Source organism: Pteropus alecto, unplaced genomic scaffold (genome assembly GCF_000325575.1).
Source record: "Pteropus alecto unplaced genomic scaffold, ASM32557v1 scaffold398, whole genome shotgun sequence".
Taxonomy (NCBI): Eukaryota; Metazoa; Chordata; class Mammalia; order Chiroptera; family Pteropodidae; genus Pteropus; species Pteropus alecto.
Window position 1 is genome coordinate 4,656,923 of NW_006442497.1, and position 27,966 is coordinate 4,684,888.

Sequence of the window (27,966 nt, forward strand, 5' to 3'; positions counted from 1 at the left end):
CGGCGGCGGCAGCCTGGCCAGGGCTGGGGCTGGGACAGCTGCGGCCGCGCGGGGCATGGAGCTGGCAAGCCCGCGCTGAGGCAGGACGCGCCTGCTAGCAGCGAGCGAGTGGCTCTCCTCATCCGGCGTTTGGGCTCCCCGGCCCGGGCTGCGCAAACTTTTCTTTCTCTTTTGCCCTCTGCAGAGGTAAAGTTCCAAATGCGGACTCTCCGCCGGGGACGCGATCTGGGGGAGCAGGGAGGGACCCCAGGCTGCGGGAGAAAGGGGCGCGGGCCATGCAGGGTTGGGGGGCTCCACACTCTGCTGCGTCCAAGACTTGGGGTGCTAGGCGGGCTGGCTGCGGACGGGCAGACGGGCGCGGGCATGTCCCTCGGGCGGCGTGGAGGCGGTGGTGGCTTGGAAGCCGAGCGTTCGCCCGCGGCCCCTGCTTGCAGCTCGGTCGGGAAGAAGCGCCGGCAGTGCGGGTTTGGGGGCCCCAGGATTCGCCTGCCCCCGGGACTTTGGGGAGCAAGGCAGGCATCGGCCGCGGGGTTGGTGCCGAGGATGCCGGCCGTTCGCCGGCGTTCCTCCTCTCCGCTCCGCCGTGGGGTGGAGGGCGCGGGGCGGGCTGGCTGAGCGCAGCTCCCCTCTCTCCGCAGGCGCCTTCTGCGGTGGCGGACCGACTCCTCGGCGCGGCGGGGCCGGGGCAAGCTGGACGCAGCATGATGCGTGCAGTGTGGGAGGCGCTGGCGGCGCTGGCAGCAGTGGCGTGCCTGGTGGGCGCGGTGCGCGGCGGGCCCGGGCTCAGCATGTTCGCGGGCCAGGCGGCGCAGCCCGACCCGTGCTCCGACGAGAACAGCCACCCGCGCCGCTGCATCCCTGACTTTGTCAACGCGGCCTTCGGCAAGGATGTGCGCGTGTCCAGCACCTGCGGCCGGCCGCCGGCGCGCTACTGCGTGGTGAGCGAGCGCGGCGAGGAGCGGTTGCGCTCCTGCCATCTCTGCAACGCGTCGGACCCCAAGAAGGCGCACCCGCCAGCCTTCCTCACGGATCTCAACAACCCGCACAACCTGACGTGCTGGCAGTCCGAGAACTATCTGCAGTTCCCGCACAACGTCACGCTCACGCTGTCGCTCGGCAAGAAGTTCGAGGTGACCTACGTGAGCCTGCAGTTCTGCTCGCCACGGCCCGAGTCCATGGCCATCTACAAGTCCATGGACTACGGGCGCACGTGGGTGCCCTTCCAGTTCTACTCCACGCAGTGCCGCAAGATGTACAACCGGCCGCACCGCGCGCCCATCACCAAGCAGAATGAGCAGGAGGCCGTGTGCACGGACTCTCACACTGACATGCGCCCGCTCTCCGGCGGCCTTATCGCCTTCAGCACGCTGGACGGGCGGCCCTCCGCTCACGACTTCGACAACTCGCCAGTGCTGCAGGACTGGGTCACGGCCACCGACATTCGCGTGGCCTTCAGCCGCCTGCACACGTTCGGCGACGAGAACGAGGACGACTCGGAGCTGGCGCGCGACTCGTACTTCTACGCAGTGTCAGACCTGCAGGTGGGCGGCCGCTGCAAGTGCAACGGCCATGCGGCCCGCTGCGTGCGCGACCGAGACGACAGCCTGGTGTGCGACTGCAGGCACAACACAGCGGGTCCTGAGTGTGACCGCTGCAAGCCCTTCCACTACGACCGGCCCTGGCAGCGCGCCACCGCCCGCGAGGCCAACGAGTGCGTGGGTGAGTGGAGCGCCGCGGAGACGCGGGCGGCGGGCGGCGGGCGGGGTCGAGGGCCGCCCCTCCTGGGCCTCACAGCTGCGGGTTCTCCGCAGCGCGGGCGGCGGCCGCGCCAGAGGATCTCTCGCTGGGGGAATGCCGCGGGGATGATGGGAGGCGCGTTCCAGGGTGGCTTGGGCCGAAGAGGGCAGAGAGCAGGTCCACTCGCTCGCGTGGCGCTGTCAGTGGACGCTCGAGTTTGCGCCCAGTGCGCTCTGTGAAGCCAAGAAGCACAAGAAATGTTGTGGGGAGAGGGCTTTTCCGAAAATTTGCTGACTGGTCTCCCTAACCCCAGATCTGAATGCAAACACTCATTGCTTTCCCCTCTGGCGGGACCCTGGGATTCACCTCTGCCCACTCCTTTCCTTTCCTAGTGTTGCAGCTGGGCGCGCTGTTGGGGATCCCAGCCCGGTTTCGGGGAAGTTCCAGCCCGACAACCACAAATCCCTTGGGAGATGGCAAAGGGATTTGCAGTTTGGGGCCAGTTCGGTGCCCAACGAATATCATTCCTGCGCCCTCCATTTGTCTTTAACGGTTTGAAAAAAAATTTCCTTTGGACAGAGCGTTTGTGTTAGCTAAAGAATGATGTGATTTAAATTAATTACTATCTACAGATTACAAAGGAGAGTTCAGTAATTATTTTAAACTAATTCAATCGTGGACCAAAAAAGATGTATACCAGATTTTTTGTTAGTGTCAGGGTTTGGTGATATTAAACAGTTTTGTATTAACTAAGAGTCTAGATTCTCGCTTTTTAATGGGGTTTCAGTTCCTGAAAGAGAAATTTGACAAAACGGCCATTGGCGAATACGTTGGGTTAGAAATGAGGCTTAAAAAAGGGATACGTTCTTTTTCTAATTTGCCGCGGTAGAAACTTTAAGGCATCAGTTTCTGGGGGAGGTGTGGAGAAGCAGGCGGAAGATGGTAAGACAATACTTTACTTTTCCAGTGTGAGATGTAAATTTCCAAATCCTTCGGTTTGTTTTAAAGAAAATTATTTAGTTCGCAAAGTGCCATTTGGTGTGCATCCTTTGTGAACATATAGATTTTTTCCCCTCCCCTCCCCCACCCTCAAACAGCCAGTGTGAGTCTCTTCAATGGCTTCGCCCTCTGAGGCACATTGCAAAGTTTGCTGGTCCCCACGAACACACGTTTTGAGGTCTGGTTCTGATTAATTGTGTCATGTTGTTGTCGAATAGTTTGTGCCTCATGACTGCGGATACAGACTTTTGAGCAAGTGAATGGAAAACATGTCTTGGAGAGCCGGGTGGGCACTGAGGCCCAGTTAGGCGTCCTGGTCTACAGAGGGCTGTGCCTACTGTTGCATGTCAGGGCCTCCATTTTTACACTCAACGTGCCCTGCTTTTGCAGACCTAATTGTTCTTCCCCCTCCTTTAAGGGACAGAACTGGTTGCCAGTTTGAAGAGCCTTTTCAGGATTGCGCAGTGAGGTAGTAGATACACCTCGGTTTAGTGTTCTTTGAGAATAAAATTCCTTTGATCTGCTCAATTCCTTCAGAAATGTTGGGTTTTCCCATCTCCTCTTTATTTTCTCTTCCTATTTTTTCTTCCTTTTGTGCCTAAAAACCCTGTATTGACATTCTGAAGGCCTCCTAGGGTTTTGCTATCAGTTTTAGTTTGTATGTGCATATGAAAGGTACCTTCGAATTGTCACCAACAGAGTCACATTGGACAAATGCAAGTGAATACATTGAGGCAAATAAACTGGATGTTGTGGTAACATTTTGCTGGTGTGAAGATTCCCTTTAGCATTAGTATTTTTCAGAGTCATCAGCCACCCTTCTCTCTCCCTGTCACTTTGCATATGGAGACATAACCCCCATTTGCTATAACAATGGTCATGCACTTGAAATAACCTCTGTAATTTAGGATTTTGTATTTTGACCGAAGCATTAACTAAGTGCACAAATTGGATTGACTGTTTTTTTTTTAAAGCCAAGTTGAGCAATCAACATATTAACTAATGTAATTAGTAAGCCTTTTTGCTCAAAAAGTTTAATTAGGCCTAATAAGCACGTAATCTACATGACAAATAATCGGCTATTTTCTGGTTTTTACTGAAGTTATTTTAATTCTCAGTAGTTGAAGTATCTTTAAGTCTTGCCAATTATTCAGTCATCTTATAAAAAAGCAAAGCCAATTCAACTATGTTAAAGTTATTTATAGTTTCCTCTTTGAATAGATGTTCTGATACCTTGTAGATACAGCCAGGAAAGTCAGGTTGAAGTTCCCATAAAGTCTTAATTGAAGTCTTAGTGATTTTTCCATCATTTTGCAAAAGAGAAAGCCAGCAAAGACAATTTAAAAGTGATTTACAATTAAAGGTCGAGCTTTTTATGAAAAGGCCCTACAGTGGAGATATGTGAGTGAATTAGTATTTGACAGGTGTTCCGAGACACTACAGGGCACCGTGCTAAGAAAAAGCATTAATAAATCCTTCAAACACTAACTTTTGTACTATCAGCGGCTCAGATTTTTTCCCCTGACATAATCCCATCTTGTGAATTTCACACTGTTGACATACAAAGTCAGGCTACCCAGATTATTTACAACTAAGGCAAAGTAAAGAAATATATATTTTTTTATTCCAAAACCCAGTCCTGATAAAATGAGACTTGATTTATAATAGACTAACATGGCATTCTTCCTCAGGTTAACCATCCCCCACAACTCTAAAATTTTAAAAAAACTTTGATATTATTATTTGACTAAATGGTTCTTCTACATAGGGCCAGGCTACTTTCAGATTACTAAGAAATGTGTATATGCTATAGGTTTTCTTTGGTCAAGCTTTCTTTTCTGTGTTGTTTTAAGGTTGAGTTCTCTATGGAATAAATGTGAACTTTTGTAAAGCCCAATTTTATTTTAAATGCAATTTTGGGTTTCTTCCGGGGGAAAAAAAAAACCCTCAAAACAATATGAAAGACAAGACTATGTATAACGTTACAGCCTCGACAGCTCTCAGTGGAATAACTAAATACTTTCTTCCGCCCATATGTATCAGCAGTATTCACGTGCTTTTATACACATGTGCATTTACATTCATGGTGTAAAGAAGCATCCATGCATGGTGGGGTAGGGGGTGTACATTCAAGGAAAAATGCATGAACAGTTTTAAACCACCTGGGTTGCTAGGTCCTTTTTTTCCCCTTCCTCCTACTTTTTTTTTTTTTCAAAAGAGCATCTGAAGACCATATTGTGTTTCATAAATTATTGACATCAGTTTTAATCAGTGTCCCCCTGACGTCGGAGCTGTGTTAGTATTTAGTGCCTGACGAAGCATGCTGTTTAATCTTACTGTGGGGATGTCAGCATGAACCCCTGCCTAGTTTGTGACAGGGTGAGCTTATGAAAACTCGTTTTGCGACTCACACTATGGCTTTGCACTGCCCAGCTGAAACCCAAAACCCACACAAAAGACGTCTCTGCAAGATGAGCACCGTGCTGGGCTGGCCTCCTGTGGTCATGGGTACCTGCAACATAATGCTCGTAATTGTTTAAACATGGCTTTGGGAGTGGGTTCCTCATGCTTTAAACGGCTTTGGTGTTCTGACCTACCATCATCCTCAGCAAGAGAGGGAGGTTGTATTGGTGGTATTGCCATCAGAAATCCAATGCCCCACTAAAGACTCTTGCAGAATCAGAAGGCTAACATTATTGTGGCCTAGTCCAGAGCCTGGCACATAGCTGTAGATAATGTTTTTATAGTCATAGTAATTATTATAATTATTGTCATTATAATGATTAACTCTTGAGGGCTTAGTTTTTGCCAGGCACTCACATTAATTTAGTCATTTAATTATTGTGACTGTGCTGATAATAGGCACTATTATTTTTATTTTACAGATGAAGAAACCATAGCCTAGATATATCAAATGGTTTACCCAAAGCCTGCTAGCTATTAGTACTACATATAGCTAGTAAGTGGTGGAGCTGGGACTCCAGCCTGATGTTTATGCTTTGTTTTATTGTATCCTCTGTTCTGCTTTCTCATAGAATAGATGGATGGATGGATGAATGATGGCAGTTACATATCCATGTATAGGAGGAAGGTTGGAACAACCTATTCTGTTAGAACTTCAGGTGGTTCCCATGTTATGTAATTCTATGTTACATTATATTATTTTCATACATGCTTAAGTATGAAATTATATATAAGAACTTGTCCCTTATTTTAGCCATTAGGCCTAGTGGGAGCTGGAAGTTAGGAATATAAGTGAAGAGGGTCTAAATACTTTCTCGTGGGTTCTCAACACCTACAGATGTTGCTGATGGCCAAGTATTTCTTGATTCCAGGGCCTGTGATCTCTCAAAGGGGGTAGAACAGAGCTCATAATTAGAAAATCTTCTTTAATAAAGCCTTTCTTTTCTTTCTAGTGTTCAGAATCCTGTTGCTTGTCTGGAACATATTGAAAAAAATTTAGGCAGTAGCTAAGAAGTGTTGTTAAAGAGAGGAGTTTAATGGCGTATCCTGGTCACTGGTGTGGTGCTAGTAGGTGCAGCTTATGTATGTCAGCAGCACAGGGCTGTCATTTATCTTTGTTGGCCCCATGGCAGCTGGAGTGAGGGTCTTGCTAGGGTCCTCATTAGCACCTGGTGGGCAGGAAGGCTGTTCCCCACTCTTTCAAGAGAAGAGAGAGCGTTGTGTCAGGATAAACAAGAAGAGAGAGAGTTGTGTCAGGATAAACCTTGTGGGGTGGGTCTCTGCATTTCTAGGCTTTGCCAAGCTCTTCTTTGGCCATACCCAGACTTCTCTCTGACCTCCTCCTCCTGCAGAAAAATGAGATCCTCGGAAAAGTATTTGAGACTTTATGTCCAGAGAAAATATTGGAAAGGCAGTGGGTTGAAATTCAAATGTTCCCTGGAAGGAATCCCCTCATTTTCTGCTCACAGCTGGTATCGATATTTCCTTCTTGAGATGAGTTGTGCTTTTCATTAAGTAAATTTTTTGTCTTGGGATTAAACCAACATTGTATTCTTAATAGACTTTTATGTTTACACTTCAAAAGTCCACTGGGTTGGTATTCGCGTTATCTTGATGGCTTCTCAAGCGTCTGCTGTGCACACTGGCCTCACCAAAATAAATGCCTCTCTAGGGAACTGGATTATAAAACAGCCTTATCTGTCGATGCACAAGTATGGATATATTGTGAGCCAGTATTTTCTTCTTCCTTTTAGAAGTGATAATCGTACCTTGGATTTCTGCAGTGCCTTTCATTAGAGGGAGATTGGAGGTGTAGGAGGGCTTATGAAATGCTTAGAATTTAAGCCTAATACTTGCAAGCAGCCCACAGCATTTTGCCTGTCGTCTGGAAAGACACACATCAGCCCTTGTGGTCTCCACAGCCTCGGAAGGTGTGGCATTGGTTTGGTGGCGGGGGAACTGCAGAGTTTAGAATTTTAATCCAAGGTGGTAGTCAGGTTACATCTTGAAAAAAATGCCTACTAAATGCCAGGCATTGTACTAGGTGTTTTATATGTGCTTTGTTTCAATTAATCAAATTAATCAGTTTGCCACAAAGAACAGAAGCTTTTCAAAAACAGATGTCCCTGCCACCAAAGGCAGTTTTTGCACAAACTGAACTAAGTGTGGACAGGTCTACAGGGTACATCTTGGCTTATTCAGGGACACCATTGTATACACAGAGAGCAGGGAGTATCGGCAATGATTGGTTTGAAGGCTGACCACATTAAAGACGTGTCCCATTATAACCAGCTCTAAGGCACAGTTCTGAATAGCACCTGATGTCAGTGAACTGTCTGGGACAGTCTTCTGGACACATGTCTCTTTGCCTCTGTATTGTCTCCTTTCCAGAGTTGTGACTTGTGTAGCACAACATAGTTCGGTATTGCATTCCCCTATTATTATTTCAAAAATGTATCTCTATTGTCAACTCAGATTTTAATCGGCCTTAGAAACATTGCATAATTTATGTGAAATTCCCCCATGTGAGATGGCAGAGATCTAATACAGTTGTCCTTTGCCTATAGAGATAATGTTCTCTTTCCATCCTCAGCTTCGGGGAGTCCTTAGCTAGGTGTGTGTTTAGCCCTGGCTACATTAGTTTGTGTTGATTCTACCCTCTGACAGAGAGAAGAGACTGTGGTCCTGCGATGGATGAGATGCAGAATGCTTCTCCTATGAGTCTTTCCCTCTTAACACCTAAGTATCTGCCCCAAGCCTTCTTTACAATGGACATTTCAATCGGAAGTGTCCTCTGGCACTCAGAGAACAAGGGAAGATGTCATCCAAGGGGACAGGTGTACAGGAGTACAACCAAGGAATGGAGAAGTGTGCTCTGTCTTCTTCCAGGCACTAGCTGAGTCATCCTTGGAGATCACTGACCCTTCTGCCATCAGGTTTAGCATAGTAGCTACAGTTAAGTTGACATGAATTTATGTTGCAGTGCATTTATGCATATAAAGATTCAGAAGAATGATGTCTCTGTAGATGTGTTAGACTTCCAGGTTATTTAAAGGGGTAGCTTTTCAGAGGTCAAAGGAAATTTGTTGGGTGAGAACCTTTAAAGGCAGAAAGTAACATTCTAGTTCATTACATTAACTGATAACTAACGAATCTTCCCAACTCAGCTAGTGCCTGAAAGAAGATGCTGGAAATCTGTTTCTGTGGAGGATTCAAGACTAACCTATTTGAGGTCTCAGCCCTCTTCAGTTGGTTAAGTTTTAGTTTGGGGCCCATCCATGCCTCTTCCTGGCTGGTGCTATTGCTAGACTTTCTAGATTTCCCCTCAGTCCTTTTCTGCCTACAGAGGAGAGATTATTGGTTTTCATGTCCAATTTTCACACATTCCAGAGGCTCCACACCTAAGTTAGACAATTTGTAGGACCACAGGGACCTTTAAAGGGGCTGGATTTGAATAACTGAATCCTAGGTGACAAGGAAATGAGTTATGTCTCTTAGTTTTCTTGGGGGCCTGTATGTTGTCCTGCGTTCCATATGGGGTCCCAAAGTGGTGGACACTTCTTGCTTGCTTGATCTAAGCAGGGATGAAATCAGTGCTTCTGATTTCATCCCTGCTTGGAGTGGCTGTAGTGAGCACTTAGCAAATGTACCACCACTGCTCCATTCTGAAACTAGGGCAGACATTGCTAATCAATCACAGCATTCTTTTCTCCTAAGTGCAGAAATGGTCTTAGGGTATTGAGGTCCTTCTCAATATAATACCCGAGGCAGCCATTATTACTTAGTCAAAATTAGCCTAAGAGATGAAAGCCATATGCCATTTTCAGTCCCAGAAGACCTTCCCCTGCTGCCCCAGCCTGCAGACAGGGATATACCCTGTAAGTGAATGTTTCTGGAGTGTTTAGTGATCGGTTGGCTCTGTCTGTTCTGGGCTATAAGGAAGTGTGAAGTGGATGCCCCCCTCATAGGTAGAATACATTCTCATTGGGGAGGTTGTGCGTGTGAAAAAGTGAATGCTTGTACACTTGTACTAATCATAAACATGGGAGGGCCCCCAAAGTGAGAAACTTTGCTAAAAGCCAGGGACACTGAAGGTGCTGAGAGTCTTGAGGCTGGTTTTGGATTTGACTCCTGTTATCATGAAAGGACTGGCGTGTAATCCACTTAACATTTTCCTCCTGTGTTTGTTCTGTCATGGTGTTTTTGTTTTCTTTCATGCCAAGATTGTTTAGTGACTACAGTTCCCTGCAACGAGTGGTCTTCTTGGGAGTGTCAGCTCTGAAGTTCCCATGCAGGTCCTTTGGACTGGGAGAGCTCCAGAACTGCCTTGGTTTTTGAAACATAAGCTCACTACTGCCCCAAAACGTGAAGGAAATTACACCCCAACCTGGGTCACCCTCTCCCACCCACATGAGGCTTCCTGGGGCCTTGCCCAGGTTGGGGCGGAATTCTTCCCACCTGAAAAGTTGGCCTTTGACCCCAAACCGTGTCTTTGTGGCATTGAGAAATGAGGACTCTGCACAGGCCACTTCCCTCAGCGCTCTGCTTACATTTGGGCCGGTGCAGAAAGTGCTGAACAATAACAGCTCAACCCCAGCATGAAAAAGGAAACACATTGTGTTTACAGATACAGAATTTGGCATCTGAAACATGAAAGTACCTTTGGGTTGGGCGCCCCAGGGCAGGGCTGTTGGACACCGGCCCCCCTGCTCTGAGTCCTGCGGCCAACTTGTTTCCTTTGCCTGAAGCCAGACCTCAGAGGTGGGCAGGTTGATCTTAGCCAACTCTTTATTCCCAGACCCAGCCCTGTCTCACTTCATGGCTCAGGCCCGGAGAGAATTCATGGTGAGAAAGTGCTCAGCCTTCCCAGCTGCCATGAGGGAGGAAATTGCTTTTCACTCCAATCCACAGAAATCAATCCTTCTTAAATCATATTTTTGGGCAGATTTTCTGTCATGATACCCAGAAATGCTAGGGAAGAATGGACTGGGCATTCCCCTGTATTTCTTACCCTAGTTTATTGTTGGAAGCAGGGTTTGAGAGCTTTTTTTTTTTTTTTCTTTTTTTTAAATCAAAGGTTCTGCAGAAGAATATGATCCAGGGAAAGTGAAAAGCAAGTTCAGATTTTCCTGATCCATAGAAAATATTTAGTTCTAAAATCAAGATCAGAAAGCACAGCATTTTATTTAATAATATATGAAATACCAAGATTTGTGTATTAGGGCTCATGGTTGAGAGTTAGTTCATCTCCAGTTTCAGACTGCCTGGGGTTAAGTCCGGCTCCATCTGCAGTGTGTGAGCTTGGGCATGTGGTTTGAGCTCTCCGGGCCTTCAGTGTCGTAGGGTCCTGGGGGCTCCGTTTAAGACCACGTTGGTATATGAGGCAGGGTGGGGAATGAGAAGCCCTCACGTTTTGTTAGGGAGGGGGCACAGAGGAGGGCATAGGAAGGATGCCCAGAGGCAAAGTGCTCATCCTAGACTTTGGGCTTTTGTCAGCACACATTTCCATAGCCCTTACTGTATTGCCTGTTCTGAATACTTTACTGTTCTTACAATGCCCTTATGAGGTGGGTTCTGTTATTAATATTAAGTAAACTTTTTTATTGAAGTATAACATGCATACAGAAAAGTGCATGAATCATAACTATACAGCTCAAAGACTTCTCACCATGTGACCACACCTGAATAACCAGCACTAACATCAAGAACACAGCAGCACCCCAGAAGCTGCCCTGTGCCTCCTTCTAGTCACCACACCCCCTACCCACCATACATTGGTTTTGACTGTTTTTGAACTTTAAATTGGATTGTGTTCTGGCTTCTTTTGCTCAGTAGTACATTTGTGGTATTTATCCATGGGTAGTCGTATTTTAATTAGTTTTCATGGCTTTATAGTGTTTTGTGATGTACATGTATACATTTATTTATCTGTTCCATTTGGGTCATTTGCAGATTTTAGCTATTAAAAATAATGCTGCTGTGGCCATACTTGTCCATGTCTTTTGATGCTCATATGGATGCACTTCTGTTGGGTATGTATCTAGAAGTGGAATCACTGGATCCTAGGATAGATATTTGTTCAGCTGTAGTAGATAATGGTTATACATTGGTTATGCATTTGGTAGAAAGATTTGTACACCATTTTACAGGTGAAGAAATAGGGGTACATGGAGGATACATAACTTGCCTGAGGTCACACTGCTAGCTAGCAAGTTGTGGAGTTGGAATTAGAATCTACGCAGTGCGGCTCTGAAGTCTTGCTTTTTCACCACGGTACCTGGTTGCCTCTCACCTTTAATCGGTATATGCCCTGTCAAAGAAAACTGTTAATACTGGGGGTGGGGGCGGGCAGAGGTGACTTTGGGAAAGTTCTTTTACTTCTGTGTGCCTCATTTTTCTTTTCTGTAAAATGAGGAGCCGGGCCACGGAGACCACCTTCAGCTCTGATAGTCTGTGTTCCAGGGGAACGTGCCTCCTTCCTGAGGACTTTTCTAGTCTCATTACCCAGTCCCCTCCAGGCCCATCTCAACTAGAAGCAGTTCTGCGACTTGAATGACATATGTCCTGCCCGCTCTATTCCATTGAGGTTCTCTCAAAAGTCTGCTCAGGCTCTGATTGGGGGACCTCACTTAGGCCTGCCTTCCAGGACTACTGGGAATCTCCTCACCTCTCACTCATCAGCTCTGCCATTCGGGGAGGGGAAGACATGGGACCTGTTCCTTCATTGCCCTCTGGCATGTCAGCCAGCCGGTCTTCTCTCTTTAGATAATGCATGTTCAGCTGGATGGATGCTCATAAAGTTCACTCATCTGTTAACTAGCTCAGTCATCAAGAAATAAAACATTTCCATAAGGCCCTCTTATGTCCTTCCTCCACTGTAACTGTGCCATTTTCACTTCTAACACCATAGATTTTATTTTGCTGGTTCTTGAACTTCATATAAATGAAGTCATAGTGTATGTTCTCTTTAATATCTGGCTTCTTTTGCTCACCATTATTTCCTTGTAAAGAATCTTAAACATATCTTATCCTATAGCCTTTTTGATGGATGATCTCAGCTTTTTTGGGGACTGATCCTCCTGCTTATTTTGTCTGCTGACCTTCACTCATGGTCAGTGATTTCTTTGTGTGTTTTGTACTGTGTGACTATGAGCTTATCTTTATTTGGGATGTTGTGGAAATCCCACTGGTCGTAGTTCTGATGTTTCTATCAAGTGATTTTGCATTTGATTTTGCACTTGAAATAAGCAGGAGGATCAGTCTCCAAAAAAGCTGAGATCATCCATCAAAAAGACTATAGAATAAGTTATGTTTAAGATTCTTTACAAGGAAATAATGGTGAGCAAAAGAAGCCAGGTATTAAAGAGAACATACACTATGACTTCATTTATATGAAGTTCAAGAACCAGCAAAACAAAATCTATGGTATTAGAGTTACCATTGGCTTGGGACTGATTTTCCCATTTATTAATCATCTTGAAATTCTTGTATCAAATGAGGAGTATACATTTGCCTCTAATCTCCAGCAGGTCTGAGGTTTAATTTTCATGCTGAAGACTTTTTCTTCCTTTACTCAAGAGTTTTGAATAGAGCTAAACTTTTGCTGTCACCTTAGGTTGATGGACAAAGATTTTTAGTCCCCCTGTCACTGAGGGTACATTTGGAGGTCTAGGCTTTTTGTTACCTGGATTACTGCTACAGCTTCCTGACTGGGCTCCTTGCCTCTACCCTTGTCCTCCAACTCCACAGCCTGTTCTTACCGGTAGTTCTTTCTGCCCAGATATCAGAATAGATGGCTTCCTCAGCTCCTTTAAGTATTTGATCAGTTGTCATTTCTCAGTGCAGCCTGCCTTGACTATCCTATTTAAAAATATCCTTAAACAGCTTCCTCATCTGTCTCTTTCTGTCTCTCTTTCTCTCTCTCTCTTTCACAGTCACACACACACAGACACACCACACACACATACACATATATATATATTTATATATATAGTCACACTCATGATCACCTTTATCATGCTCTATTTTCTTTTTACCCCGTAATACTTATCACCTAACATACTATTTAATTTTTACTTGGTATGTTTATTAACAGTCTTCCCATCCTCTCACTTGTTCCATTCTAACACTTATTAGAATGTAAATTTATGTGAGAGGAGGAATTTTTGTCTGTTTTCTTCACAGGAGGCCTGGCATATAGTAAATGCTCATGAAATATTTGTTAAATAAAAGAATGCAGGGTCTCATTTCTAACTCCTGGCCTTGTCGGAACCAAGGCCTCATCTTATGTTTGTGTGTGGGTACTAAAAGCTAAACTCATAGCCATTAAGATTTATTTCCAGATCAGGCAATATTTCTTTCCCCTTATCTCCTCCCTGCCTCTCCTCCCCACTCATTCACACATCATGATCACTATGGCCTCAATGTTTCTTTTAATACTTTGGCTTTCAGATTATTTTCCTTAGCACCTGGAGATTTCCTTTTATTTATTGTGAGAGCTGCTACACATTAACTATTTTTCAAAATTACATTTCATCTACTATTTTTAGATGTTTGTAGTAATGGGGGTTCTGCATTAGCTCAGTCCACCTTGTTGCCAGAACTCAAAGTCATATATTTTAATATTTCATCCATCTGGAATTAATTGTGACGTATGGTGTGAGGTAAGGATCTCCATTGTTTTCATTAAATAGTTAGCCTCTTATTCAATGACAGTTATTGAAAAAAAATTATTCTCGCTGATTTGAGATGCCACATATATTAAATGCTTAAGTATTATATAAACTTGGATCTTTTTTCTGTAATTTCATTTTCTTTCCCTGATCTATTTTCTTGCTATTTCTTATCTGTTTGGATACTGTACGTCAAAATCTGGTGGGCTCAGTATTTACTCATTTATTCCTTTTCATTGGTTCTTTTTCACTTGTTCTCTTTGCAATATTTATTTATTCATAGGCTTTAGATAAGTTTGTCAAGTTTCAGTACAAATGCCATTGGTAATTTGATGGCAGTATTGTTAAAATAAACTCGGTGATCATGGATAATCTTACACTTTTTGGATTGTAATTGTATCAATACAACTGTCCTACTTAATGGTTTGATTATTTAAATGTTTCCATTATGATTGTTAAGATATCAAAAGGGTAGGATGTAAGTGTGGATAAAAATCACAGATAGTTTGTTTCTCTTTGGTTCTTCCAGATAATTTTTAAAAACTGTCTTATTGAGGTATAATTGAAATTCAGTAAATTGCACATATTTAAAGAGTATTATTTGGTAAGTTTGACATATGTATATACCTATGACACCATCGCCACAATAAAAATAAAGAACATATTATCAGCCCCAAATGTTTTCTAATGCTTCTTGGTAATTCCTCCCCCACCTCCTGCCGTTTTCCACCATTGCACTTTTTGTCGTTTTGTACTAGTTTGCCTTTTCTAGGTTTTTTACATAAATGGAATCATATAGTATATATTGTGTTTTGTCTGGTTTCTTTCAGTTTGCACGATTATTTTGAGAGTCATTCATGATGTTATGTGTGTCAACAGTTCATTCCTTTTTATTGCTGGTAGTATTTCATTGAATGGATATACCACAGTTTACCCACTCACCTGCTTATGGGCATTTAGGTTGCTTCCAGTTTTTGGCTATTACAGATAAAGCAGCTATGAACATTTCCATATATGTTTTTACATGGACATATGCTTTTATCTCTCTCGGGTCAATACCTAAGAATGGAATGACTGATGATATGGTGTTTGAACCACTTTACATTCATACCAGCAGTGTATGAAAGTTCCGATTTCTCCAATTCCAGTTTCTCGCCAGCATTTGATAAGGTCGGTCTTTTTAATTTTAGCTATTCCAATAGGTTTATACAATTTTAAGTCTTACAATCCAGACGCATTGAACATTTCCATTTATTCATGTCTTCTTTTATCCCCTTTGCAGAGTATATAGGTTTCTTTATATTAGGCTCACACTTAAAAAAATTATTTTCGTGTATTTATAATTTTGATTACTATTATGAAAAGGATGTTTTTTCTTCTCATTTTATTTTTAACTAGATATTCCTGACATGTAGGAAAGCTGTTGATTTTTATGTACTTTGTAACTTACAACTTTACTGAACTCTTTTAATTCTCATAGTGTTTCAGTTAATTCTCTTTTCTCGGACTTTTCCACGTTCCGCAGATCATGACTATTTTAGATCTTCTTTTTCATTATTTGCACTTTTATTTTTCTTGGCTTACTGCATTGGATAGAACTTCAGAGTAATGGTTATAATAATGGTAAGATAAACCCTTGTGTTGATCCCGACTTGAGCGAGAATGTTCAGTAGTCTCATCATTAAGTATGTTGTTGGTTACTAGTGTCAGATAGATACTCTTTATTGTGCTTAGTGGAGTGACCTCCATTCCTGGTTTAATGGGAGGTGACCTCCATTCCTGGTTTAATGGGAGGTATCCTTTTGTTTTTGATGTTTTAAATCAAGACTGTGTGGAATGTTAATCCTTTGGATATCAATCAAAATGATCATATGGTACTTTTTCATTGACTATTAATATTGTGAATTGATTTCCTAAATTTTTAAATAGTTTTGTCAAAATATAATTCACAAAGCATACAATTAACCCATTTAAAGTGTGCAATTCAGTGGTTTCTGTAATGTTCAGAAGGGTACAACCATCACTAAAACTAATCCCAGAACATTTTTCTCATCTCTAAAAGAAGCCTTGTACTCATTAGTAGTCCCTTCCCATTCCCTCCCTCGAACCACCACCCAAGCTCTAGGCAACCACTAATCTACTTTCGATGTCCATGGATTTGCCTATTATGGACATTTTCTATAAATAGAATCATACAATATGTGCCCTTTTGTGACTGATTTCTTTCACTTAGCTTAATGTTTTCATGGTTCATCCATATTATAGCACATGTCAGTACTTCATTCTTTGTATGGCTAAATAATATTCCATGGTATGAATATGCCACATTTCATTTATTTATTCATCAGTCGGTGGACATTTTCCACTTTTTGGCTCCTACAAACATTGATGTACAGGTTTTTGTGTGGTTATGTGTTTTTATTTCTCTTGGATTTATACCTGGGAGTGGAATTGCTGGGTCATATGGTAACTCTATGTTTAACCTTTGAGGAACTGCCAGACTGTTTTCCAGCACAGCTGCACCATTTTACATTCCCACTGGCAGCATAAGAGGATTCCAATTTCTCCATATCCTCGTCAGTACTTATTCTCTGTCTTTTTGATTATAGCCATATTGGTGGGTATGAAGTGGTATCTCATTGTGGTTTTGTGATTTTCTAAGTTTAAACTATACTAGCATTCTTGGAATAAAGTCTGTTTGGTGATATATTATTCTTTGCTAATATTTTGTTTTTGATTTTCATGTCTGTTGAAAAGTGAGATTTTTTTTTTCTCTTCATATTACCTTTTGTATCAGGGCTGTTCTAACCTTACAAAATGAAGTGAGAAGTTTCCATTCTTTTCTATGCTCTGGAATAATTTAAATAGCATGAGAAATATTGGTTCCTTGAAGATTTGCTAGAATTAGCCTATCTGGGCCCTGCGCCATTTTTGAAAATAGTTATTTGATAACCATTTCAATTTCTTCCATGCTTGTATGTTTATTCAGGAATTTTTCAACTGCTTTTTGAGTCAAACCTGGTAATTTCTTTTCCAAGAAAATAATCATTTACCCAGATTTTCATTTTTTAAGCATAGTTGTATATAATAATCACTAAAAATGTTTTAAAAAATCTCCATATGTAGCTCTATCACTTTTCTGATTTCTAACAGCGAATATTTATTTTCTAGATTTGTTTGTTTTCTTGACATTTTTGAAAGTAACGATAATAACACCTGATAATATCTATTGACCACTCAGTGTATACCAAGCACTGTGCTAACTACTTTGTGTGCACTAAATTTTAAAATCTTTATAACTCTGTGAGTTGAATACTATTATTCCCATTTTACAGGTGTTTGAGAAGTTTAGAAATTTAACTTGCCTGATGTCACACAGCTATAAAGCCCAGGGCTGTAATTCAAGAGATCTGTCTGCTCTCAGAGCTGGGGCTCTTATTTACTATTTTAGCTTGTCACTTATTTTTGAACATTTTTTTCATTGTTTCTCATTTTCTGATTTCTGTTTTATCTTTATTAATTTCTTATTTAGGCTTTTGTGATCTTCCTAATATTTTTAGTTGAATGCTCAGTTCAACTAATACCATCGTTTTCTTATCCCTGTTTAACAATAATGCCATTTCAGGCACTGACTCTTCCTTTCTAGAGTAGCTTTGACTACTTCCCATTAGTTTTGATTTGCATTTGCTCTCATTGTCACTGTTTTAATTTTTATTTATTTATTTATTTATTTATTTAATTTTTTAAATTTTTTTTACGCCTACAGCACCTGGTCTTCCTAGGTGGTCGCCCATCCAAGTACTAACCAGGCCCGACCCTGCTTAGCTTCTGAGATCAGACGGGATTGGGTGTTTTTAGGGTGGCATGGCTGTAGACATATTGTCACTGTTTTTAAAATGAGTGCATCATTGATATTCTTTTTGCTCCTAGAGTTATATTTTGTTATTAATTTCCAATTTTATTATATTGCAGCTGGTACAGCTTTTTAAAAAATAATCTTATATGTATATGTAAGATCACTTTTGTTGCTATTCCATGGGAACTGATAGAGAATTCTGTTTTTAGGATATAGACATCAATATATTTATTAAATCAATCTTATTAATTACAGTCTTCAGATACTCTATCTCCTTATTTTTAGTTTTGCTTACTTGGAGCAAAAACACAATATTAATGGGAGACTCTCACAGTATTTAACAAATTAAGTGACCAAGTCATCCAGTATTTTCAAAATTAAGAGATGTGCAAAAGCATATAAGGCAAATGAACACCATAAAAAGTAGGGGTCACAAAATAATATCTGAAGTGTAACATTCAAAGCAGAATGCGTTAAATAGGACAAGCTAGTTGTTTATACTGATGTCAGAAAAAATTATTCACTGTATCATGAACTTGAATGGATATCTTTTGGTCCTTGGTCTCCTCCTTGGTAAAAGAGGGGGTTGGAAAGATGATTTCTCAGTCCCTTCCAGCATTCCCATTCCATGATGATGGTTTTGGGGTTCCCTACCAAGTGGTGCCAGGGAGGGAATTAACTGGGAACAAGTATTAGGAGCAAAGAAAAGGACTCCTAGCTGAATTGTGAGCAGTTTGAGCCGACAGCTGGGGGAGGGGGGAGCCTAAGTTTATTGCTTTGGCTCATTCCTTCCCTTACATGAGCATCTGCCTCATTGCCTTTTGGCATGGCAAAGGAGATTTGCTGAAATAGAAGTCAGTCTGCAAGGACAAGATGGTGAGGCCACAAGAACTTACTGATATAGTGTGCCACCTCCTGTGTGAAATTTGACCCCTAATGGCTTCATCTGGCTCTGGAATATGCTACCACCACCCGCCAGGAGCTCTCAGCTCTCTGAAAGATCATTTCCATAGGTGGCTTCTTATAGAACAGGCAGGTTACTCAGCTCCATGCCTGCCTCCATTTCTCCTCATTCTTCTGCCAAGATTATTAAATGCATGGAAGAAAGAGGGGATACTAAAGAGAGGCATGTGTTTCACAGGATACCAGAACAATGAGAAAGGCTGAAAATTAACTAGCTAAGTATCTAATTTAAGAAGTTAGAAAAAATTAATGGAATAATCCAGAAAAAAGTGGTGGTGGTGGGGAATAAAAATAAGAGCAAAAGTCAATGAACTAGGAAATAAATATTCAACAGAGAGGATTAACCAAAGCCAAAAGCTGGTTGTTTGGAAAGACTAATAAACAAATATCTGGAAAGGATGGTCAGGAAGAGAGAAGAAAAAGCACAAATAAACAGCATTAGGAATGAAAAAGAGATATAACTTGAGATCTGGCAGAGACTAAAAAAATAGATAATATGACGAACAACTTTATGGTAATAAATTTTAAAAGCGTAACTTCTAGCATCTTGATCAAACTCTTGAAGTATTTCTTATAGAGCTGTCCATAGACAAGCTACATCAAAATCTTCTGTGGAACCAAATGAAAAACAGATAAATTAGACTTCATCAAAATTTAAAATTTATGCTTCAAAGGACACTATCAAGGAAATGAAAAAACAATCCACAGAATGGGGAAAAACATTTATATATCATATATCCGATAAGGGTCCAGAATATATAAAAACATATAAAGAAATCTTACAACTCAACAACAAAAAGACAACCCAATATAAGAATAGGCAAAGGACTTGAGTACACATTTCTCCAAAGAAGACATACAAATGGCCAATAAGCACACACGGAAAAATGTCAATATCATTAGTCATCAGAGAAATGTAAAGTAATATCATAATGAGATACCACTTTATGCCCACTAGGACGGTTATAATCACAATATAGATAATAACGAGTGTCGAAAAGAATGTGGAGAAATTGGAACCTTCATGAGTACATTGCTGGTGAGAATGTAAAGTGGTGTAGTGCTTTAGGAAATAGTTCCTCACAAAGTTTAAATATAGAGTTTCAATATGACCCAGCAAAACTGCTGGTATATACTCAAGAGAAAAGAAAATGAAAATAAAAACTCAAGGTTTTTATCCACATAAAAACCTATACACAAATGTCCATGTCAGTATTATTCTTAATAGCCAAAAAGTAGAAACAACCCAAATAGCTATCAACTAATGAACAGATAAATGAAGTTTGGTACATCCACAGAGTGGAATATTATTCAGCCTTATAAAGGAATGGAGTACTGATACATGCTTAAACATGGGTATGTCTTGAAAAATTTATAATTGAAAGCCAGTCACAGAAGATTGCATACTGTATGGTTCTATTCATATGAAATGTCCAGAATAGGCAAATCCATACAAGAAACAGATTAGTGGTTGCCAGGGACTGAAGAGAGACGTGAATGGGGAGTGCCTATTTAATGGGTGTAGAGTTTCTTTTTGAGATGGTGAAAATGTTCTGGAATTAGGCAATGTTGATGGACAACTGGGTGAATATACTAAAAACCATGGAATTGTACACTTTTGTCGACATAAACGTCCAAACCTGTAGAGAACTTTTATGAGTTTATTTGAGCCAAACTGACGACAATTTGCTGGGAAACAAAATTTCGACAGATTGAGAAAATACTCTGGAGAATGGCAGTTTTGCAGCTTATTTTATACATTAGTGTCAAAAGAGGAGATGTACGGAGGGTTCCATGAAATCCATTGGTGGTAGATTAAGGGGGTGGAAGAAAGCAAAGCGGGGACATCTCTGGGACTGGATAAAAAGTCAGATGGAGAGACACACTTCATTTACATTGGTGGGTACAGGATAGTTAATAACCAACACTTACAGCACATAGAAATGGTATTCGAGGAACAAGATAACAACGAGGGGTTCTGTGGTCTTGTGCTCTGGTGGGGTGGTTGTGCCCTGAGGGGTCTGGACAAGGAGATTACTCTGACATTCCAAGAGTATGTTATCTTAGAAGCAAAAAGACAATAGACAGGCTCACTTAAGGTAAAGATTGACCTTTGTCAAGGAAACTACAGGCCTAGGACGTGACTACCGCCATGACCCATTTTTAGTTAGGAATTTTTATGTTCAGACCATCTTATGTGGTTAATTTCAGTCTCTGAGTTTGTAAGGCCCACCATGCAGGCCTCCCCTGAGCTTGTCAGGTTTAGTATGCAGCCCCTTTTTCATCCACAATTTTAAAGGGTAAATTATGTGATATGTGAATTATAACTTTAAAACAACATGGAGCGTGGAAGATGCTCATGTAAATGTAAAAAGAATAATGGAAATAGAAAAGCACTATTTGGAAAAAAAATTCTCAATACTAGTTGTTTAGAGGATTGCAATGTCTGCTAAAGTTAGTGGGTAAAAGTGTGATGAGAAATAGAAAATTTACAAAGTGTCTGAGTATCTCCCCACAATTTCAAAAGGAAAGCTAACAACTTTACAGTGAAGAAACCAGGCAGATATCATCTTAACCAAGTGATTAGAACTAATATAACCAGTAATGGGATACACTGGCATCAGGTGCCACCTCATACGGTACACTGAGGAGGATTCAACACTGCTTCTGTGGGATCCCACTAAAAACATATAACCTGAATTTAATCATGAAAAAGCTGCAAGAGACATTCTGCAGAATAACTGGTCAGTATCAAGGTCATTAAAGACGAAGAAAGACGGAGGGACTGTCACAGACTAGAGGAGATGAAGGAGACGTGAAACCTAAATGCAATGTTCGATTCTGGATCGGAGCCATCCCGGACCAGAAAAAGACATTAGTGGGACAGTTGGCAAAATCTCAGTAAGGTTTGTAGCTTTCAGTTTCCTCATTTTGATAACTGTGGGATTGGTATGTAAGATAAAAACATTTGGGGAAGATGGGTGAAGGGTATGCAGGAATTATTTGCACCATTTTAAAACTTTTTTCTAAATCTAGAATTATTTCAAATTGAAAAATTAAAAAGAAATTACTATCCTAGAGTGTTAGAATTCCCAGTTTGAAAACCACTGGTGTTGTAGAAAGATCTCTGGTTTTGGAATCAGACAAGCCTTAGCTGGACACCTAGCTCCATCACCTACAGCTAGACCTTGAGCCTCTCAGCCTGTTTGTCATCTGTGGAATGGGATTTTAATCATGTCTACGTCCTAGGGTTGTTGGAGGCTTAAATGAAATGGTGTATGTAAAATGCTGAGTGCAGTGTCTGCATATATCAGGTGCTCAGGAAATGCCAGCCCTCCCCAGCAGTTCATGTGCTCAGAGTTATTCTTTTGCCTTGGAGAGAGAGAATCAGTCCTCTGGGCTGGGCTGTTTTGGGCTGGCCAGGAGCCATGTAAGCCCCCTGGCCTGGCAGCTGAGAAAAGGTGCATCGTGGGAGAGGGAGATTTGACTGAGGTTGAGATGGGGAATGCAGCCTGGCTTGGGAGCTTTCTCACAGGCTCTCCTTGGCAGGCTGCTTAAAGTTACACCAACTTCAAACAAAAAGAGTTTTCAGACACAAAGAAAGTCTCAACCTGGCCAGTGCCAGGTCTGGCTTGGCATTTGAATTCAGAAATCCAAGTCCTTGGTGCTCACCGACAGGCCAGAGCATCCTGGATGTTCTCCTGCCCCCACTCTAGGAATGCCAGGAACCTACCGTAGAGCTCTCCTCTGGGCCTGCTCTAATTGTTGACCCTGGGTCCAAATTAATTAGAGTTAAATAAGAGCCAATTTCCCCCACGGCGTTTTTTCTGCTGACAGCTGAGACTGGGCGACAGGCCTAAAGGTGGTGGTGCTTCCACATGCCTTCACTTCTAACTCCTCCCCCCTTTGTAGCGTGTGGGCCTAGGGGTTGGTTCTTAATTGATTATTTAATTAATTTGTTTTTTCAGTGTTATTGAGCAGTAATTGATATACGTTACTATATAAGTTTAAGGTGTACAGCATGATGGTTTGGTTTATATATAGTATTGTGAAATGAGTGTCGCAATAGGTTTAGTTAGCATCCATCATCTCATTTAGATACAATAAACAGAAAAGAAAAAAAATTCTCCTTACGATGAGAATTCTTAGAATATGCTCTCTTAACAACTATATACCATACAGCAGTGTTTAGTCGTCATGTTTTATTTCTCTTATAACTGGAAGTTTGTACTTTTTGGCCACTTTAAAAAAAAAAAAAAAAGCAGATAGTGTTGGCCTCCCATTGGGCCAGGTACTTCAGGTAGTTTTTCAGTCGTGTTTTTACATAGGCCCCTCCATGTTCTGTCACTTGGGTCCCCTGTATGACAAAAGGGACACAAGAATGTGAGCCAGAGTTAAAGGCACAGCCCTAGAACCTTGGAATGACTGAGGGCATTTAAAACGTGCCATCCCCATGACTCAGCAATTCCACCTCTCAGTGCTAACCCTAAAGAAACAGACATGTGCACAAAAAGGCATGTGCGAGTGTGTTTGTCCAGAGTTATAGAGATCTAGATGGATCTGTTTCCATTACCTTTACTGTTTATGGTTTCTATAGATTTATTACACACACACACACACACACACACACACACACACAGAGCACAGCCTAAATATCTACCAATAAGGAAATGGCTAAATAGGGTATTCACACCCTAGAATTTAATGCTACAGGTAAAATCATAATTCTATATGTGTACCCATGGACAAGACTCCATGATATACGGAGTATGCTACCACTTATATATCAAAACAAAATTGTGCCTCGTTCATCACGGGCACAGAATGCTGTCCTGACTAGAGAGCCTTCATCCTCCTCATCTCTGTCCCTGTCACAGCTCTGATACATCGTAGGCCCTCACTAACTGCTTTAGCAATTGCATTGGTTTCAGGAAATTTGTCACTTAACTGAGTTTGCCATTATTATGTGGATTATTATTTCAGTTCATTAAATTAATGAAGACCCAGGCCCAGGGTTGATTCTTTCTCAGTGCTGAACTGGACCATGTAATTGGCAAACTACAGCCTGTGGGCCAATTTCTGACTGTTGCCTGTGTTGTAAATAAATTCCTATTGGAACACAGCCATGCCCATTTGTTTATGGACTGTCTGTGACTGCTTTCCCTATAACAGCAGAGTTGAGTAGTTGCAACAGAGACCCTGTAGCCTGCAAAGCCTAAAATAGTTATTATCTGGCCTTTTACTGAAAGAATTTGTTGAACCTTGTTCTAAACACTTCTCCCAGACCAGCCCCCTTTCTTCCAGTACCTGGAGGATAGTGAAAGGAAGTGGCCCTTCCTGCTGCTGCTGTATGCCTCAGTGGGGTTTGGAAGAGCTGTCTGTGAAAGACTGGACCAAAGGTTACTTTATTATAAATTAATCATTAAGAAACTAGCGGCATCCTCTTGCCTGTCTAGCACATGAAGTCCTACAGCACCGCCCTATTGAATGGAGGCCCTCTGTGGGCAATAGCTGTAGAACTTCTGAAATGCTTTGTTTCCTAAGTCCACCTACGTCCCTCCCCAGCAAGATGCATCTCCCTAGGACTGGCCTCTAGATATTATGTTTGTGTCCTCAGGGCCTAGCAGAATGCTGGCACATAGCAGGTGCTTAATAACTATACTGTGGATAAATACATCAGTGAAAAGTATTTCAAAAAAATAAAGTTCTCTTCAGTCTCTTGCTCCTGGAATGGCCTATTCAGAGAGTATCTACCAGAAATTAAGGAAGTCCATTCAGCTAAATGATATAACCAGCTGTACGAATGTCAGGCAAATGGCTTGGGTTTAGTACTTCGTGGGTGAAAAGGGAGCATTTTGCCTTCCTTCACTGGCACTTATGAAGGTGGAATGTGAGCTAGGTGCAGCGTGGAGCAGGCTGATCTTGCCTTGCATGCCGTGGCCCCAGGGATGCACGTGCCCATCATGTTTGTTATGGCTGCTGAGATGCTTTTGCTAGGTGGACACCCTTTAGCAGGGATCCCCGGTAAGATGCCCAACATCCAGTTTTGAGGCCATATATAGGAGATGCGAGGCTCCCATGAGAGGGGAGAATCTGGTCTGATGGGGACTCGGGCAGACAGGAACTTGGTTCTCTCTCTCAGAGAACCTAGCAACTGTGTTAGCCTTTCCAGAAGCTTTTTTTTTTTTTCTTCTTGATTCACAAGCTAATTTCAGCAGCAGGGCGATTATCTAGAACAATGCGCCATGCAGAGTGACGTCCCTGACAAGCTGAAATGTTAACTGCAGGAGGAATCACTTACTCAGTCCTGTCTAAAGCATGGAAGCAGAAGAGACCTGCTCAGGTTTGTCCCACCTGCTTCATGGGGAAATGGCTTCTGCTTTCTCTTTACACAGGGATGGAAGGCAAAGCAAGGGGTGGGGAAGGCGAGGGAGGGATTAACCCCACTGTTTGTTCTATAAAGGGGATATTCATCTTGCCTTGTGGAGGGGGTCTTTCATTGGAATGAAAAGTTCGTCCATACAGTATTTATCAAAAGGTGCCTCATGAGGCAGAAAGAAAGTGGGGGAGAGCGAAATTCTTCAGAATAAGAGTCAGAGAACGAGAATACACACTAAATATCTGAAATGAGAGGGCAAATGGAGTTTGGCGAGTGAGGATGGAGATTATGCCAAGTGGGGGTTTCAGGGGCCGCATTTCAGCCAGAGGATCTCGCCTGGCCCACAGTCCGTTCTTCAGGAACAGCCTCCAGCCGGGCAGCACAACAAGGGCTTTGGGATGCTAATGGCCCTTTAGGAATGCTAAATGGAGCATTTCTTTTACAACAAAGCCTCAAAATGAGGGGAGAAAGAAATTTTAGTTTTGAAGTTTCCTTAGGGGAGGACCAAACAATGGGTGGTTTAAATGGACAGTGTAAAAGTTTTATCTGTTATGAAAAAGACGAATAAAGTGCACATGTCCTCTTGGCAGCATCTCGGTCGGGTTAAATGGGTACCAAGAGTGCAAGTAGAGTCTGGACTGGAGTTTGCTGGGTTTCAGCCCTCCCTGGGCAAAGAGCAACAGGTGGAGCTGAGGACCACTAAGTGGGTATCTGCCTCATCTGAGACACTTCTGCCTGCCTTGCTGCATTCATTTAAGCACTCACTCCTTCATTCACTCAATCCACGCGTTCACTTATTTATTTTCTCATTCATTCACTCATTCATTTATTCATTCAGTTATCCACTCATTCCACCAATGGTCAGAGGCTGAATACCCACTGTGTCTAGGCAGAGATTTGAATGCTGCAAATACCACCGTGGCCAAGCAGTGTCTCAGCTCTCATGAAGCTGTGGAGAAGACAGGCATTAGAGGAGTAACGAATGGGGAGAGAAGAGCAGAACTTGCTTAGAGGGCAGTGTTAGACCAGGCACCAGGGGAGGCCTCTCTGAGGAGTAGCATTTGGGCTGAGAGCAGAATGAGGAGAAGGAGCCAGCCATGCAGATGTTGAAGGTAAGGCCATTCCACATTGAGAACAAATACAGAGGTCCTGACGTGGGGAAGGAGCTCGCCATGTTTGAGGAACAGAGAAAAGAAAAGGCTGGTGGGAAAGAAGGTGGGAGGTGGGGGAGGCGGTAGAGAGGAAGGCAGGAGGGCTGCCCTCAGCATGGGGTTTGTGGGCTCTGTAAAAGATTAAATTTCATTCTGAGGACCATGGAAAGCTCTTGGAGGATTTCAGGTAGGTTGATGATTTGTCTGGCTACTGGTGAACAATACAGGGATGGGCCTTGGGCTGGACATCTGAGAGACTGGCCACTTAGGGCATCTGGCCTGATGGCTCCAAACCACAGCTTGCTTAGCCTGAGGTGGAGAGTGTGGGGTGGTGAGTGATGGCCTAGGGCAGTTTGGGGCAGAGGAAGAGCACTCTTTGGTGTAGGACACCGTCCATTAGCTCAGGTCATTGGGAATGTGACCCTGCTTGGCCACAGTGCCCAGGTCCTGGAGTGGGACAATCAAAACAGGTAAGCTCTTAACCCAGCTTGCCCAGGCTCTGCTCAGAGTCCAGAAGAAGGATTTCCACTCCATGAGATAAGGACAAGGCAAAAGCAGCAGGAGGCCCCAAGCCTCCTATCCCCCGGGGCAAACTTGGTAGGAGCAGTTATCAAGCGCTGCTGGAGGGAATCCTGCTGCTGAAAGTGAAGGCAAGATGATCACACCTGCCTAGGCCAGTCTGCAGCCCTGTCCCATTTCTCTGGGTGTAGTCACACCTCGGCAATTGTTTTTATCACACATCCCTCTGCCCTATAGTATACCCCCACTGGCCAGTAGGGAGGAGCTAGGAGCACTTCATGGAGAGTTGGAATGTAACTTGGACACATTCTCTTCATTGTCGGGGCAGGAGACACCAGGGAGAAATAAAAACGATCAGCAATATGAGATGTGGGAGTACTATCTTCTTGGCCCAGGCCGTGGTTAATGAGTAAGCCGGTTGGAGTGCCCCTGAGATACTCTGAGGCCAGTGAGGACACTTTGACCCTTTGGGCCATGGGTGACATCAGGAAAATGTGCTCCATGCTGGTGAGCAGTGTGTGGCTGCCAGCAGTGGGAAAGTTTTTGCTGCAAACCAGGAGAGGGGGCAATCATGCCTGGAGTTGTGGCCAAGGAAATGGGAAAGAAGTGAACCGTCCTCTGAAGGAAAAACTGATAAGAGTTGGGACTGGTTCCTGTGTCAAGGATGAAGAGAAGCTGGAGAAGCAATCAAGAGAACGCACTGCGCATGTGTGCTTGCTGCATGCCCTATGCACTCAGTGGTGGAGCAGATATCATAGGCTCGTGTGATATTATAGGCCTTGCCGTCTTGCCCCACCTGCTTTTCGAGTGCTTTTTTATCAAGGTTCTTTCTTCATACAAAATCTTACATGGAAGCTCAGTTAGGAAAACAGGGAAAAGTTGAGCTGCTCTGGCTGAAGGAGGAGTTGGTGAAGCGGGCTGGTTGGAGTGCATCATCCTCATCCCACCCCAGTCCCTGTAATCCCCGGCAAAGAACCCCTAGGGCTCTGGGGGACAAGCTTTGTAAAGAGAAGCCTGGAACCAAGTTATACAACCTTTCATTCTTGACCTCACCGAGTTTACTATGTGAACAACAAGCAGTCAGGTATGTTGGCTGAAATAATTTCATCGCTTAAGCCTCAATTTGACATATGACTGGTTGATTGCACAGTCCTGGTGACCCTTGAGTCTGTTTCCTAGCGATGGCCCGGGGTTATCTTTGTCTTGTTTGCTTTTGCTCTTCCTGCT

The 27,966-nt window shown here is 42.8% G+C and overlaps 1 protein-coding gene and 1 non-coding gene across 4 annotated transcripts in view; one reads left to right on the top strand and one right to left on the bottom strand.

The window, feature by feature from the left end:
• NTN1 (netrin 1) overlaps positions 1–27,966 on the top strand; it is a 189,521-nt gene that overhangs the window by 14,996 nt on the left and 146,559 nt on the right. For 2 of the 3 annotated variants that reach the window (XM_015597382.2, XM_015597379.2), the window contains exons 1-2: positions 11–186; positions 639–1,719. In XM_015597382.2, coding sequence (XP_015452868.1) covers positions 702–1,719 — 1,018 coding nt within the window. In that variant the 5' untranslated portion in view covers positions 11–186; positions 639–701. Of the gene's footprint in view, positions 1–10; positions 187–638; positions 1,720–27,966 lie in introns of those variants that run through there. The other variant, XM_015597381.2, reaches the window with a different exon arrangement.
• Positions 17,629–17,747, bottom strand: LOC112471437. The gene has a single exon (XR_003043306.1). It is a non-coding gene; the product is annotated as a 5S ribosomal RNA (ribosomal RNA).